General features: G+C 37.2%; 1 protein-coding gene across 1 annotated transcript in view; it reads left to right on the forward strand.

Annotated features, from left to right (window-relative positions):
• Positions 1–12,523, forward strand: part of DNAH11 (dynein axonemal heavy chain 11) — a gene marked incomplete at its 5' end in the record, with an annotated part of 290,362 nt that overhangs the window by 15,984 nt on the left and 261,855 nt on the right. Inside the window, 3 exons of the mRNA XM_084230443.1 lie at positions 2,397–2,630; positions 3,764–3,931; positions 9,418–9,534. Of these exons, the coding sequence (XP_084086569.1) occupies positions 2,397–2,630; positions 3,764–3,931; positions 9,418–9,534 (519 nt within the window). The remainder of the gene's footprint in view (positions 1–2,396; positions 2,631–3,763; positions 3,932–9,417; positions 9,535–12,523) is intronic.

Consider the following 12,523-nt stretch of genomic DNA (forward strand, 5'->3'; position numbering starts at 1 on the left):
TGTCCTTTTTTTTTTTATTGATTTTATTTATGCATATAAGAACTGGGTTGTAGGCCAAATGTACAGGGAGTGAGAGGACTCACCAGAAGCAGAGTGGGGAGCAGAACAGGCAGATCCACTGAAATACATTGCTGGGGAAGCAGGGGGCAATATAGGAGAGGTCTGCTGCCCCATGTGGGTTATCTCCCTGGCCAGGGATTGAACTTGAGCTGCAGTGGCTGGTGATAGCTTCATAGTGCTGTGACTTTAACCCCTGCACAACCAGGAGGCCCAGTTTGGGTGTATTCTAAAGAGCTACTGTGGTAGAAATCAAAGAATTCAGAACTTAAAAGCTAGAAGACTTTTTTTTTTTTTTTTGTGGGATCCTCGCTGGTGGCCAGGGATCGAACTGGCGCTTCAGAGGCTGCAGGCAGCCTCACAACCCAGCGCTCAACCGCTGCACCACCAGGGGAGGCCCAAAGCTAGAAGAGATTTTGAGGTTCACTGAATACATCTCTATTTGTTTGCAGATAAGGCAGCTGAGGTCCTTTGAAACAACTAATGTCATAAAAGTAGTTAGTGGCCCCCTCAGTAGTTCATTGTATTGTGTCAGTCTTCTTTCCCATACAGTGCTGCTCAATGAAAAGTATAGACTGGATTTTCCACTCTAGGATATATAGTACTGTACCTTTGACTTTGGAAGTTTTTTTCAACAGTGGGTTGTATACGCAGGATGTTACTTGCTATGACTGTCAGCTAAGAAGAACAGTCATGTGTATACAGATGACTTACCCAAGAGAAGTTATTTTAGATGTAGATAATGAGGTTACAAGGGGCTGCTGAAACAGGAAGCAACTGAGTCACACCTATAGATTTTTTAGTTACTTAAAAGGACGAGGACGCTCTTACTATAAAGAATATATGTAGATAACAGTATGTGGAATCCACTGTCCATACCAAAGCGTAAATTGTTCTAAAACTCACATTTGCTGAGGGATTACTGGTAATTCTCTTCCCTGTTCTGTGTGGAAATGTCAGCGGCTTCATGTAGAGTTAATTTTCCACCCATCCTGAGTGAAAATTAAGAGCATGTACTGGCAATCTAAACCTAGAACTTGAAGGATTCTAATCAGGAAGGTTTTTAGACACTAAATGGCTTCCTTTTTACTTTATACATTATGATCGAATATATATTGCATGTAAAACTTATCCATTAACAGGAGAATGAGGGTAATAGTTCTATGGGGGAGAAATCCTTTCATCTGCTGTGTTATGCTCAGTTTTGGCTTTTTTACATTCTCTATTGAGATCTCTAACAACTTCCTAAGCAACCACATAATTAAAAACACAGGATCAGACTTGTAATTTAAATGAAGTTAAAATGCATCAGGAAAAAAATGGCATGCAAAAGAGCCTTTAGAATTGAGGTCTCCAGAGAGGGAAATTCTAAATGTTCATGATAAAAATGGGGAGTGAAGAACTGGAAGGAAACTTGATGATGGTTCTATGAGATTTAGATCAGTGTTACATGGATCTGCTGGTCGTCTTAATCCTCTCTCCTTTCCCTTTCCTCTGTTCAAAACTAGTTCATGAGGCATATTTCAGCTAAATTTCAAGGTCTACAATGATGTTTAAAAGAAAGCTTGCAACCTAAAAGAATTATCAGTGGCATGCCCACCTATTTTGTCCATTTCTCACCTGGGCAAGTGACCCTTGCTACTAAGTAAAGTGACCAAAAAACCATGGATTGAATGGATTAATTTATATGAAAAAAAATTGTGCAAAATATATGTTGGCAGAAATATCTATACATATTCTGATGACATGGTAGTCTTCATATCTGTGAATCTTAGCAAAACTTTAGTCATTGCTAATATGTGTAAATCCAGGAATTGTATGTCTCCTGTAGGTTTTTTTTAATGTATATGTCATTGAAACCAAATGCCTGAATTTCTGGAATTTGTGCTGTTTCACCACATTGCTGACCCAGTTCTATATATTTTCATTTAAAAATGATTGATTAAAAAAAATAATAGGGCCTCCCTGGTGGTGCAAGGGGTTAAGCATCAGCACTGTGAAGCTGTCCACAACTACTGCAGCACAATTTCAATCCCGGGGCCGACCATGGAGCAATCCACATGGCGCAGCAAACCTCTCCTGACTCACCTGCTGCACCCCTCAGCAGTGTATTTCAGTCAGTCCTCCTGTTCTGCTCCCAACTCTATCTCTGGTGAATCCTCTCACCCTCTACCCCCACCCCGCACCTCTGGCCTGTACCCCAGCTCTTGTATGCAAAAATAAATAAATCTTTTTTAAAAAAGAAAGTAAATAATAGTTTTTGAAACGTGTTTTTAGTCAAAAAACACTAAACATATTTTACATATTTTTGATCATTGTTTCCCTTCATTAAATCCTAGGCAATAGCTTACCTTTCTCCTGAAGACCTTTTGAAAGGAGAAATTGAAGACTCCCTGGAAAAGGTGCAGGTGGCCATTAACATCTTAAAGACTTTCAGAAATTCTTTTTTCAACTATAGAAAAGGATTGCCAAGCTGTTTTATTGGAAATAAGAAGTTGAAACCATGGGATTTCCAGTCTCATCTGGTGTTTCAAAGATTTGACACATTTCTTGACCGTTTCATGAAAATAGAGGTATTCATTTATTGATTTGTAGTTTATTCATTTTGTAGGTAGACTCAAAAATCCTAGCGTTTATATGATTCAGGGAACATTTTATTTTATTTGGGTGGAAGAGGGAGGTCTCCTTTCTTTTTGCTTCTTAAGAGACCATCAAAAAGCCAGTGCTTTGAAGATAGTTTGACTTTTTAAAAATTCACTTTGATCCTTTTATTATACTGAGCTTAAGTGAATCTCCATGTAACCAGTGATTCGACTTAACCTAAGTTCCTGGAATGCAGTTGTAAATCAGGAATCTATAAACTGATCTCCTTTTTCCTCTGTGTTTAGTGATTATTATTGGGATTCCATAATGCTACCCATTTGATAGCCTAAAATGTTGCAGTCTTTTAGTATATTCTACAAAACCATTAAAACCCTTTATTAATATAGAGCATGAACACATGACTCTATCATTTTAAATACCTAACACTAAATATTGAATGGAAACCCACATGTATTAGCATCCACATGCCAACTGGCTAAGAGAGTTTATAAAGTTTGCAGTAATGGTTCTGCCTTATTTTCTTTGTAAAGTATTGTAACTCTTTGTCTTAAGCTTGGACATTTTTTTGTTATGAAATTTGTTGACTATGCTCAAAATTAGAGCCTCATGTTTTGAAAATTTTCGTTATCACTAAAATCAGCCTGGATGCCTTTTAAAGTCTGAGCACTAAATGAATAACTACAAACAATTCACATTACCCTTTTCTAACAGTTTCCTAAGCTCCCTTCCAATAAGGGAACTGATTCATTGCAAGGTGTGGGAGGCTGAAAATAAGTTTTGGATATTACCTGGCAATCTGACATGATTAGAAGGACATAAAATTAGGGAGTCATGTTTAGCTATGGTCAGTTAGGCAGTGCCTGTATTGTTGGATAATTATCAGCAAATGTGAAAATGGGAATTTGAATTTAAAAATTAGCAGTTACTTTGATTTTTTTTTAATGATGTACCATTGTTTTACATCCTTGTTAACTTTGTTCAAGTCATTAATATTTATTTTGTGTTATGTAAGTGTCCATTGACTCTCCAGTTTTGAATGTAAACTGTTATTTTGTTGCACAAAATGGTGGAAAGAGATTTACTGTACTATGTTTTTATGAAGGATATATTTGTCACCATATTGGAATTTGAAAAGCTGGAAAGACTTGAATTTGGTGGTACCAAGGGAGCAATTTTAAATGAACAAATCCATGAGATGTGTGAAGAATTTACAGAACTCTGTAAAGTTTTTAAACAGAGCACTTATGACCCATCTGATTGCAATAACATGGTAATACTGTATCTTTGCATTTTCATTTCATAGAGTCCTATAATTTTAAAGCTGGAAAGGGTGATAGGTCGCAGTGATAATAGGTACCATCCAGTCCAGGCTCTGTGGAAGAAGAGAGGTTAAATGACTTGCCTCAAAGCTCAGCCTTTTAGTGGTAGATCAGAGGCCAGAACTGAGGCCTTTGAGATTTCCATTTGCAACTGTTTCTAGTGACTGTGGTCTGGACTTGTTTGTTGTTCATGTCTATTGAAAGGGAACTTTCCACATAGCTTATTTTTATCTGATAATACAATGTCCATGTACCTAGTATTTTTATTTTAACCTTTTCCTGAGTCACTAGATAATTTTTCAGGTTCTAGTTGGACAATTAGTTTCACCACATTTACTCCATATATTATTAACATATCTGATGTCTCATTTATTCTTATTCACTAGAGGTATTTGCAAGTTCACATTTCTGCCTCAGGGAGTAGGGGGAAGCTTTCAGATTTAAACTGCTTCTGTTTTCTGTCCCTCCCAGCATCCCAGCATGTTAGTAGCCAGGGAGTAACCTGTGAGCATCCCTGCAGCTCCAGGATAAAAATAGCTTCATTTTAGTGTTTGCAAGAACAGTTGAAGTCTGGGTACAAAAAAAAAATATATGATTTAGTTTCCATCCTCACTGTTCTCTGTAAAATGTGAATTTATTCACTGTTGTATTTTTTTTTAACCAATAATCAGTTCTTTTAAATGGTTATGGGCAATATGTCAGCTCTGGAAGAATGTGATGGGCAGCCTTAAACCTCTGAACTGTGGTCAGTTTTTGAGAAATGGACTCAATGGTAATGCCATTGTGTGTCCCTGCTAATTTGTGGAGAGGCAGGAGCCTAGCACTGTGGTGATGGGTAGCCTGAGTGCTTCCCCAGAGCCGGGCAAGCTTCTGGCACTTGGCAGGCACTCCGTGCTCACGATGTAATGGGACTCTTAAGAGAGACTCAGCTCAGCTCTCCTGAGCAGCCAAGCAGCAGAGGGTGAGACCTAGTGTGCTCAGGACCCAAGGGTGCATTCAAATAGCAGCAGAGTCTTGATTTCTTCATAATTACAAAACCTGGCTGTATTGTAAAGAGCCAGAGTTGGCCAGGTTTAACTGATGACTACCTCAGCAATGCCAAAGTTTCTGCTTTTTATGCCCCTGTCTGCACAAAGCCTGCACAGTCACATGTAAGAATAGAAAATTCATTTGTTCTTGACATGTTTTTCTGCTCAGTATTTGTATTTTGGTATTCAGACCCCTGTATGTTGGTTTTAGACCCCTATTTTATTTTGCCAATAACATGGACAGTGTTTACCTCTGGTCTCCAGGTCTGGGTTGAGAGTATAGATAACCTGCCCTTGAGGTTCCTCTTCATCCTCCTGATTATCTTGCCTTAGAATAGCATCTAGAAACTCCTTGACTTGCACATTCTTTGAAATCAAAAGGTGATTTAACTAAAAGTTTATTTAATCAATATACTTGTGTTGAAGAAGACCTTTGCTTTTTATGAATGTGTCCTGGTTTTCAGTGTTTCTTCAGAATATTGCAACGATTACATATTTTTGCTTAATAAGCTGTGATTTTGGTGCTCTTTAGCTGAATTCATTGTACTCTGATCATATGGTGAAATCAGTAATCTTTGAGACATTAATTTAGCAAGCAATTTAGTATATTCATGCAAGTGTATTCACATGGCACACACCCACCCACATACCCTTCCCCTCCTACTGCATACACCCCCTGTATACCTCAGTCCCCACTGAATATATTCTAATGCTAATAACATAACAGTTGAGTATATCATAATCAGCCTTCCTGTAGCTTGGTGTAGAAATTATTTAAATATTTTCTAGTAAATCAAAGAAATAATCACTGGTAATTTTGGGAGTACTATTTACTTTTCTCTCTTCATCAATCTCAAACCTATTAATTAGGCTTTGAGCTGTTGGTGTGGCAAAGGTCTGCCACTGTGGGTCATTTACTGGACATGGGACTCTCCCAGGTTTATAGATGTGTTTTTGGGTTTCTTAGTTATTACTATTAAATGGAGAGTTCACTTTAGGTATTTTCTTTGACTTCATCCTGTGGGACTGTTTGAGATACAGACAATAGCAGGGAGAGACTTGCTTCCTTAATTGTTCATGTTTAACAACTAATTGTAGACTTGGCAATTTTGTTTGGCTGACACCCTGAGGTGCTACTTGATTAAATTTCCCCAGATGGTGAGGAACTAAGCATGGCTACTCTTGAGGGACACCCCTTGGTTCCACTTAGTCTCTGTTTATCAGCTAATTAATATTTACTGAGCAAGTGCTAGGTACTGGGCACTGTGCCAAACCTTAACTCACATTTTTGCTTACTTCTGTTTGAGGAACTTCTACACAGCTCTCCATAATGTTTGAATCAGTTTGCACTCCCACCAGCAGTGTAGGAGAGTTCCTTTTTCTCCATATCCTTGCCAACATTCATTGTTGTTAGTTTTTTAATATGTGCCATTTTCACTGATGTAAGGTGGTATCTCATTGTAGTTTTGATTTGCATTACACTGATTATAAGTGATGTTGAACATTTTTTCATGTACCTGTTGGCCATTTGCATTTCCTCTTTGGAGAAGCATCTTTTTAGCTCTTCTGCCCATTTTTCTGACTGAATTGTTTACTTTGTTTTTGTTGAGTTGTGTGAGTTCTTTGTAGATCTTTGTGAACAGTCCCTGATTATCATTTGTATGCAGTGCAAAAACTTTCTCCCAATCAGTAGAGTGTCTCTTTATTTTGGTTAATGTCTCTTTTGCTATACTGAAGCTTTTTATTTTTTTCACCATAGAAGATTCTACATGTACAGAAGCTTTTTAGTTTGATGTAATCCCAACTGTTTATCTTTTCCTTCACTTTCTTTGCTTTAGGGATGAGTATTTTGTTTTTTAAAAGATTTATTTACTGGGCCTCCCCCATGGTGCAGCAGTTGAGCGCTGGGCTGCGAAGCTGCCCGCGGCCTCTGCAGCACCAATTAGATCCCCGGCCGCCTGTGAGGGTCCCACATGGTGCGCAGACCTCTCCTGCAATGCCCGCTGCTCCCCTCAGCAGTGTATTTCATCAGTCTGCCTGTTCTGCTCCCCACTCTGGCTCTGGTGAATTCTCTCACCCTCCTGCACTTCTGACTGTACCCAATGCTTGTATAAATAAATAAATAAATAAATAAATAAATCTTTAAAAAAATATTTATTTCATGCATACAAGAACTGGGGTGTAGACCACAAGTACAGGGGGGTGAGAGTATTCACCACAGAGTGGGGAACAGAACAGGCAGATCTACTGAAATACACTGCTGAGGGGAGCAGCAGGTGAGATAGGAGAGGTCTCCTGCACCATGTGGGCTGCTCCCTGGCTGGCTGGGGATTGAACTTGTGCCACAGTGGCTGGTTACAGCTGATAGTGCTGTCCTCAACCCATGCGCCACCAGGGAGGCCCCTTTGGGGGATGAATCTTTAAAGGTGTTATTGAGATGTGTGTCATGCAGTGTTTTACCTATTTATTTTTTCTATATATTTTATGGTTTCAGGTCTTATGTGCAATTCTTTTACCCATTTTGAGTTGTTTTTTTGTACATGGTATGAGGTAGTATCTAGTTTCATTCTTTTACATGTGGCAGTCCCATTTCCTAGCACCATTTGTTGCACAAACTATCCTTTGCATATTCTTTGCTCTTTTGTCAAAGATTAGTTGTCCATATGTGTGTGGCTTTATTTCTGAGTTTTCTATTCAATTCCATTGGTCTGTGTGTCTGTTTTTGTTCCAGTACTATACTATTTTAATTATTATGTGTTTTGAAGTCTGGGAGTATGACAACTCCTTTCTCCTCCTTTTTAGTCAGGAGAGCTTTGGTTATTTGAGGTTTTATGTGGTTCCATATGAATTTCATCAATATTTGTTCTATTTCTTTGGAGAATGCCTTTGGAACTTTGATAGGGTTGCATTGACTCTGTATATCACTTGGGTAAGGTGGCCATTTTAACAATATGAATTCTTCCAATTCATGAACAGGGAACATCTTCCATTTCTTTATATCATCTGCAGTTTCAACAATGTCATACTTTTAATTGTACAGGTCCTTTACTTCCTTGGTTAAGCTTGTGGGACTTCTTATGGGAAAGTTCCCATCAGTGGTTCAGAATTTGTTTGAATGCATGATTTAAAAAAACAAAGGTTGAAAAAGAAAGATCTCCTGGATAGAGATTAGCATTTTTTCACTTCCCTGAAATGTTATTTAGTCAGTGTTCAAATATGTTTGAGGATCTTAAGTTGCCTGTTCTTTGTTGTCATACTGAAAAAGGGTAAGTTAGGCTTGTTACAACTTGCTGGAAAGTTGTGTTTACTTTTAAAAGTCAGTGATCCTTGAAAGAAGAGCTGTTGGCTCCAATTTCAGAGAAACAGAGATTTCTCTTGATGCTAAATATAGTATTGCAGTATTTGTCATAGTGTGCTAGAACTTTGTTATAATATTTTTCAGTGCATGTTAAATTCAGCATAAGGCTCATTCCTTTACAAAAGCATAGAAATGTCATTGTTGGAATGTGGGCTTTGGAGTGAGATTATCTGGCTTGAAATTCTGACCTTGTCATATACCAACTCTATGACAGTGTGCAAGCTACTTAATTTCTGTTTTGTTATCTATAAAATGGGGGAGGGGAGGTATTTCCTATGTCATGTGTTATAAGAATTGAGTTGATAATATGAAGTATTTAAAACAGAGTTGAATACATGTTGTCGTTACTATTATTGTTTATGGAGGTAGCATAGGACTCAAATGTGTAGTGCACTCCAGAGGCGTGCACTACAAATTATTATTATTTCTGAATTTCTGGGATGACTTCATAGAAGACTGTGAATTACAATGCTATTAGGATGCTAGTTATTTTCAGTTTCTTCTTAATTATGGGAGTAGGTGGTTATGGATTAGGAAACCAGGGTTATTAACTGCACATTAATAGGAAACTGAAAAATGTAAGAGGAGAATTCTGTCTTGCTGTTGCTTTGATGATACTTTCTTATAGACCAGTGGATTTTAATTTTCACTTAAAGCAAGAGTATTTCCTGATAGGTATTTTTTTGCTCCATGAACACAAAATTTAAAAATCTCTAAGCTTGAAGATATATTAAAGTTATGATGAGAGTAGGTGTTTTTTTAAATTTTTTGTAAAGCTCTGCTGTTTTATTGGTAAAGTGGTTTGTGAGGAAGAAGGACTGATTGACAAAGTACTGATATGTGGTCTGAACTGATAAACTTAAACATACAATGGTCCCTGTAAGCCCCCACGGTGAACTATTACTCAGAAATAGCTCCATCCTGAGGTTCTCTGGACTCCTGTTATTAAAAAATAGATTAATTCAAAGAAGGGGGGAGTCATCATGCTCCTGTGATTACTACTTTCACTATTGGATTCTTTCCTATTAATATTTTGTTTTGCATTTGGCAGGAATTTGAAAGTGATTATGTCGTGTTTAAATCCAAAATTTTGGATTTTGACAGAAGACTTGGGACAATCCTTTGTGAAGGTTTCTTTAACTGTAATGGTTTAGAAGCTGCATTTAAGGTTAGTTCTGAAGAAATAATCATAAAAAATTCCATTAATGACTAAATCAAACTATTAGATGAATGGAATGAATATGTTCTTTCTGGTCCAGGTAAACTATTAACTGGTCACATTCTCTTCATAGCTCACTGAATTATAAACTTTGAATAATGAAGTTTACTTTGGACAAGGTCAGTTTTAGGATGTTTAACCATTGAGCTTTTCTTGTATTCACAGTCTTTTAGTTTTCATTACCTTTACAGCAAGTTTTGCATGACCAACAAAATACTATTCAAAATTAAACCACATTGAGTGATGAAAATGTTAATTCAAGAATTTCTTTCTATTGCCATTATTTGCACATTATATTCACCAGCCCACTTTATTGCTTTGACTGAAACAAGTAGCAATTTATATACTAAATTTCTCAGGCATAAGACACCACAGACTATTGGATACATCATCATTTTGTGTATCAAAGAAAAGTGCTGCTGAGAATTGTGATGCCATTGATTATATAATATCCAATTCCAGAATTGTTAAAACATGAGAGAATGTTTGTTGTAGAACTGGTAAACTAGGCTATGTATGTTTTTAGAGTTGTATATAAGAAAAGTGTCTTCCTAGTCTTTCCAATGGAAAGCTTATAGCATGGGCAACAGGGAAACCATGTGAAACTTGCTTGTCAAAGAATTGCAAGTGAATGCAAAATTTAGGTGACATCCCACAAGAGGAATTGAAACCATTATCAGAAGAAACATGACTACAGAATGATGAGCTTAATTCATTGAAAATGAAATTGCAAAATGGTATAACACACACACATTTTATATGAGATTTTTTTTTATTTTGCCCTTCAAATTCAAATTAATTGGTCAGGTGGTGTTGAATGCTGCTCATGTCTTCTGGTCCCAGTCAAGCATTTCAACTTGGAGAATTCTCAAAGATAAAATAGTTCCTTGATTTTTAAGAGCTCTTCAATGAAACTGAGATGGTATTAGTTGTTATATATAGTCTGTTATAAAATAAAACAACTTGTAAGTCCATCTCCTAGAAATTACTATTATATTTAATTCTTACTACTCTTTTTTTGAGCTAACTATGCTTACATATTTAAAGTGATATATTCTGATCCTAGGAACCTTTTTTTACTTAGCAGCAAATCATAAATATTTTCCTTGCCTTTTTTTTTTTTTTTGTGGGACCCTCACTGGTGGCCAGGGAATGAACCGGCGCTGCAGAGGCTGCGGGCAGCCTTACAGCCCAGCACTCAACTGCTCTGCCACCAAGGGAGGCCTATTTCCCTTGCTTTTATAACAGAATTCAACAATATTATTTTTTAAAAGATTTATTTATTTATACAAGAACTGGGGTACAGGCTAGATGTGTGGGAGGATGATAGGATTCACCAGAGACAGAGCGGGGAACAGAACAGGCAGACTGACGAAATACACTGCTGAGGGGAGCAGTAGGTGTGGCAGGAGAGGTCTGCTGCGCCATGTGGGATCCTCGCAGGTAGGCCAGAATTGAACCAGCACTGCAGAGGCTGCGGACAGCTTCACAGGCACTGCGCTCAATGCCTGCACCACCAGGGGAGGCCCTCAACAATATTATTTTTAATGGCTTTGTAGTAGTCAGTCATATTCTCTGTTACTGGAACTACTTTCCTTCTTTAGAAATAACTGGAAGAAAGAAATCACATTTACAGAAGTAAATGCATTTTTTCTAATTTGAGTCTCTTCCTTCTCACAACCATTAATATGGTTTCTATTTTAGTACATGCCAGTTATTTTTTAAACAACTTTATCTTACCTTATGTCAGATTTTTTTCTTTAACGTTCAACATACTTGCACTGTGTCCACTGGAAAATATGAGATTCTGCCTTTGTAAGTTCTATAGGGATGGAACATCATCTTACCGTTCTCATTATATGTAGATTGCCTTTTGCAGTACTGTATATAAAGCAGGCACTTGAGTGCTTGAGACTAGAACTAATCAACATGCTGAAATGACACACTAAGAAAGGTAAACTGCAGGAAGAGTAAGTGGCAAAGGAAAAAATTATAGGTTGGATATTTAGGGAGAAAATGATTTCTATTGTAAGTATAGGATAATGAACTTTGGCCTTTCATTATTGTGTGTCCTAGGGAATCAATATTTGTAGACTGTTCTCTGAGGACCATAATTCAATGCCTGCTCTTAGAAAAGACGTGCTCAGGAAAGTCACTGGAATCAAACATTATTTTACTGTAGTATAAAAGCGTATTTTAAAACCTGTGGTGTTGGCACACACACACACATACACACACAAATACTAATGAGTGGTTCCCTAAAGTTTACATTGTGTTTACATGAAGGTAGACATAAGTTTGTAAGACAAAAAGGTATCAGAAAAGTCTTCGGACAATATAATTGAAAACTATAAAATGGTGAAGTGTGTATGGTTCAGATGGCAACAGATTAAAAATATCTTTGAAAGCAGCCAAGCTAGGAAAATTATAAATAGGTACTACTTTGAGCAGTGTTATGAAAAGCGATATTACATAATGGAACTGAGAAGTAGAAGAAAATGAGGGTAAACCTTACAGATCTCAAATGGAATATATAGGAATGAAGCACATAGTGGGAGTCAATCTTGAACCTTTTGAGGCTGATGTGAAGGACAAAGTCTATACTCTTCATAAAGTCACTCTTAGTTCTACCATGACAGGGAAGCAGGAGGTTAAATGACCTTTGTTCTCATCCTGGATGGTAGTTTTTATATATCTGATATTGAAAAATTATGACCATTTATATTGCCTAAAGGGTTAAGGCTTTTCTTAATACTGCTTTGTGATTTACAACCTCCTCAAGTGACATTTTCTCTTTCCTCTCTTACACTTGGAGTTAAGTCTCACTAAGCATACCAGGTAGGCAAGAGGAGATGTAGCTAGGAAGCTTCTTGATTTGTTTCAGTTGTGGTTGATATAATAAGTGATTGAAAACAAAAGTTGTGAAATAAATGTGTTT

The sequence above is a fragment of the Talpa europaea genome (genome assembly GCF_964194135.1).
Source record: "Talpa europaea genome assembly, chromosome: 3".
Taxonomy (NCBI): Eukaryota; Metazoa; Chordata; class Mammalia; order Eulipotyphla; family Talpidae; genus Talpa; species Talpa europaea.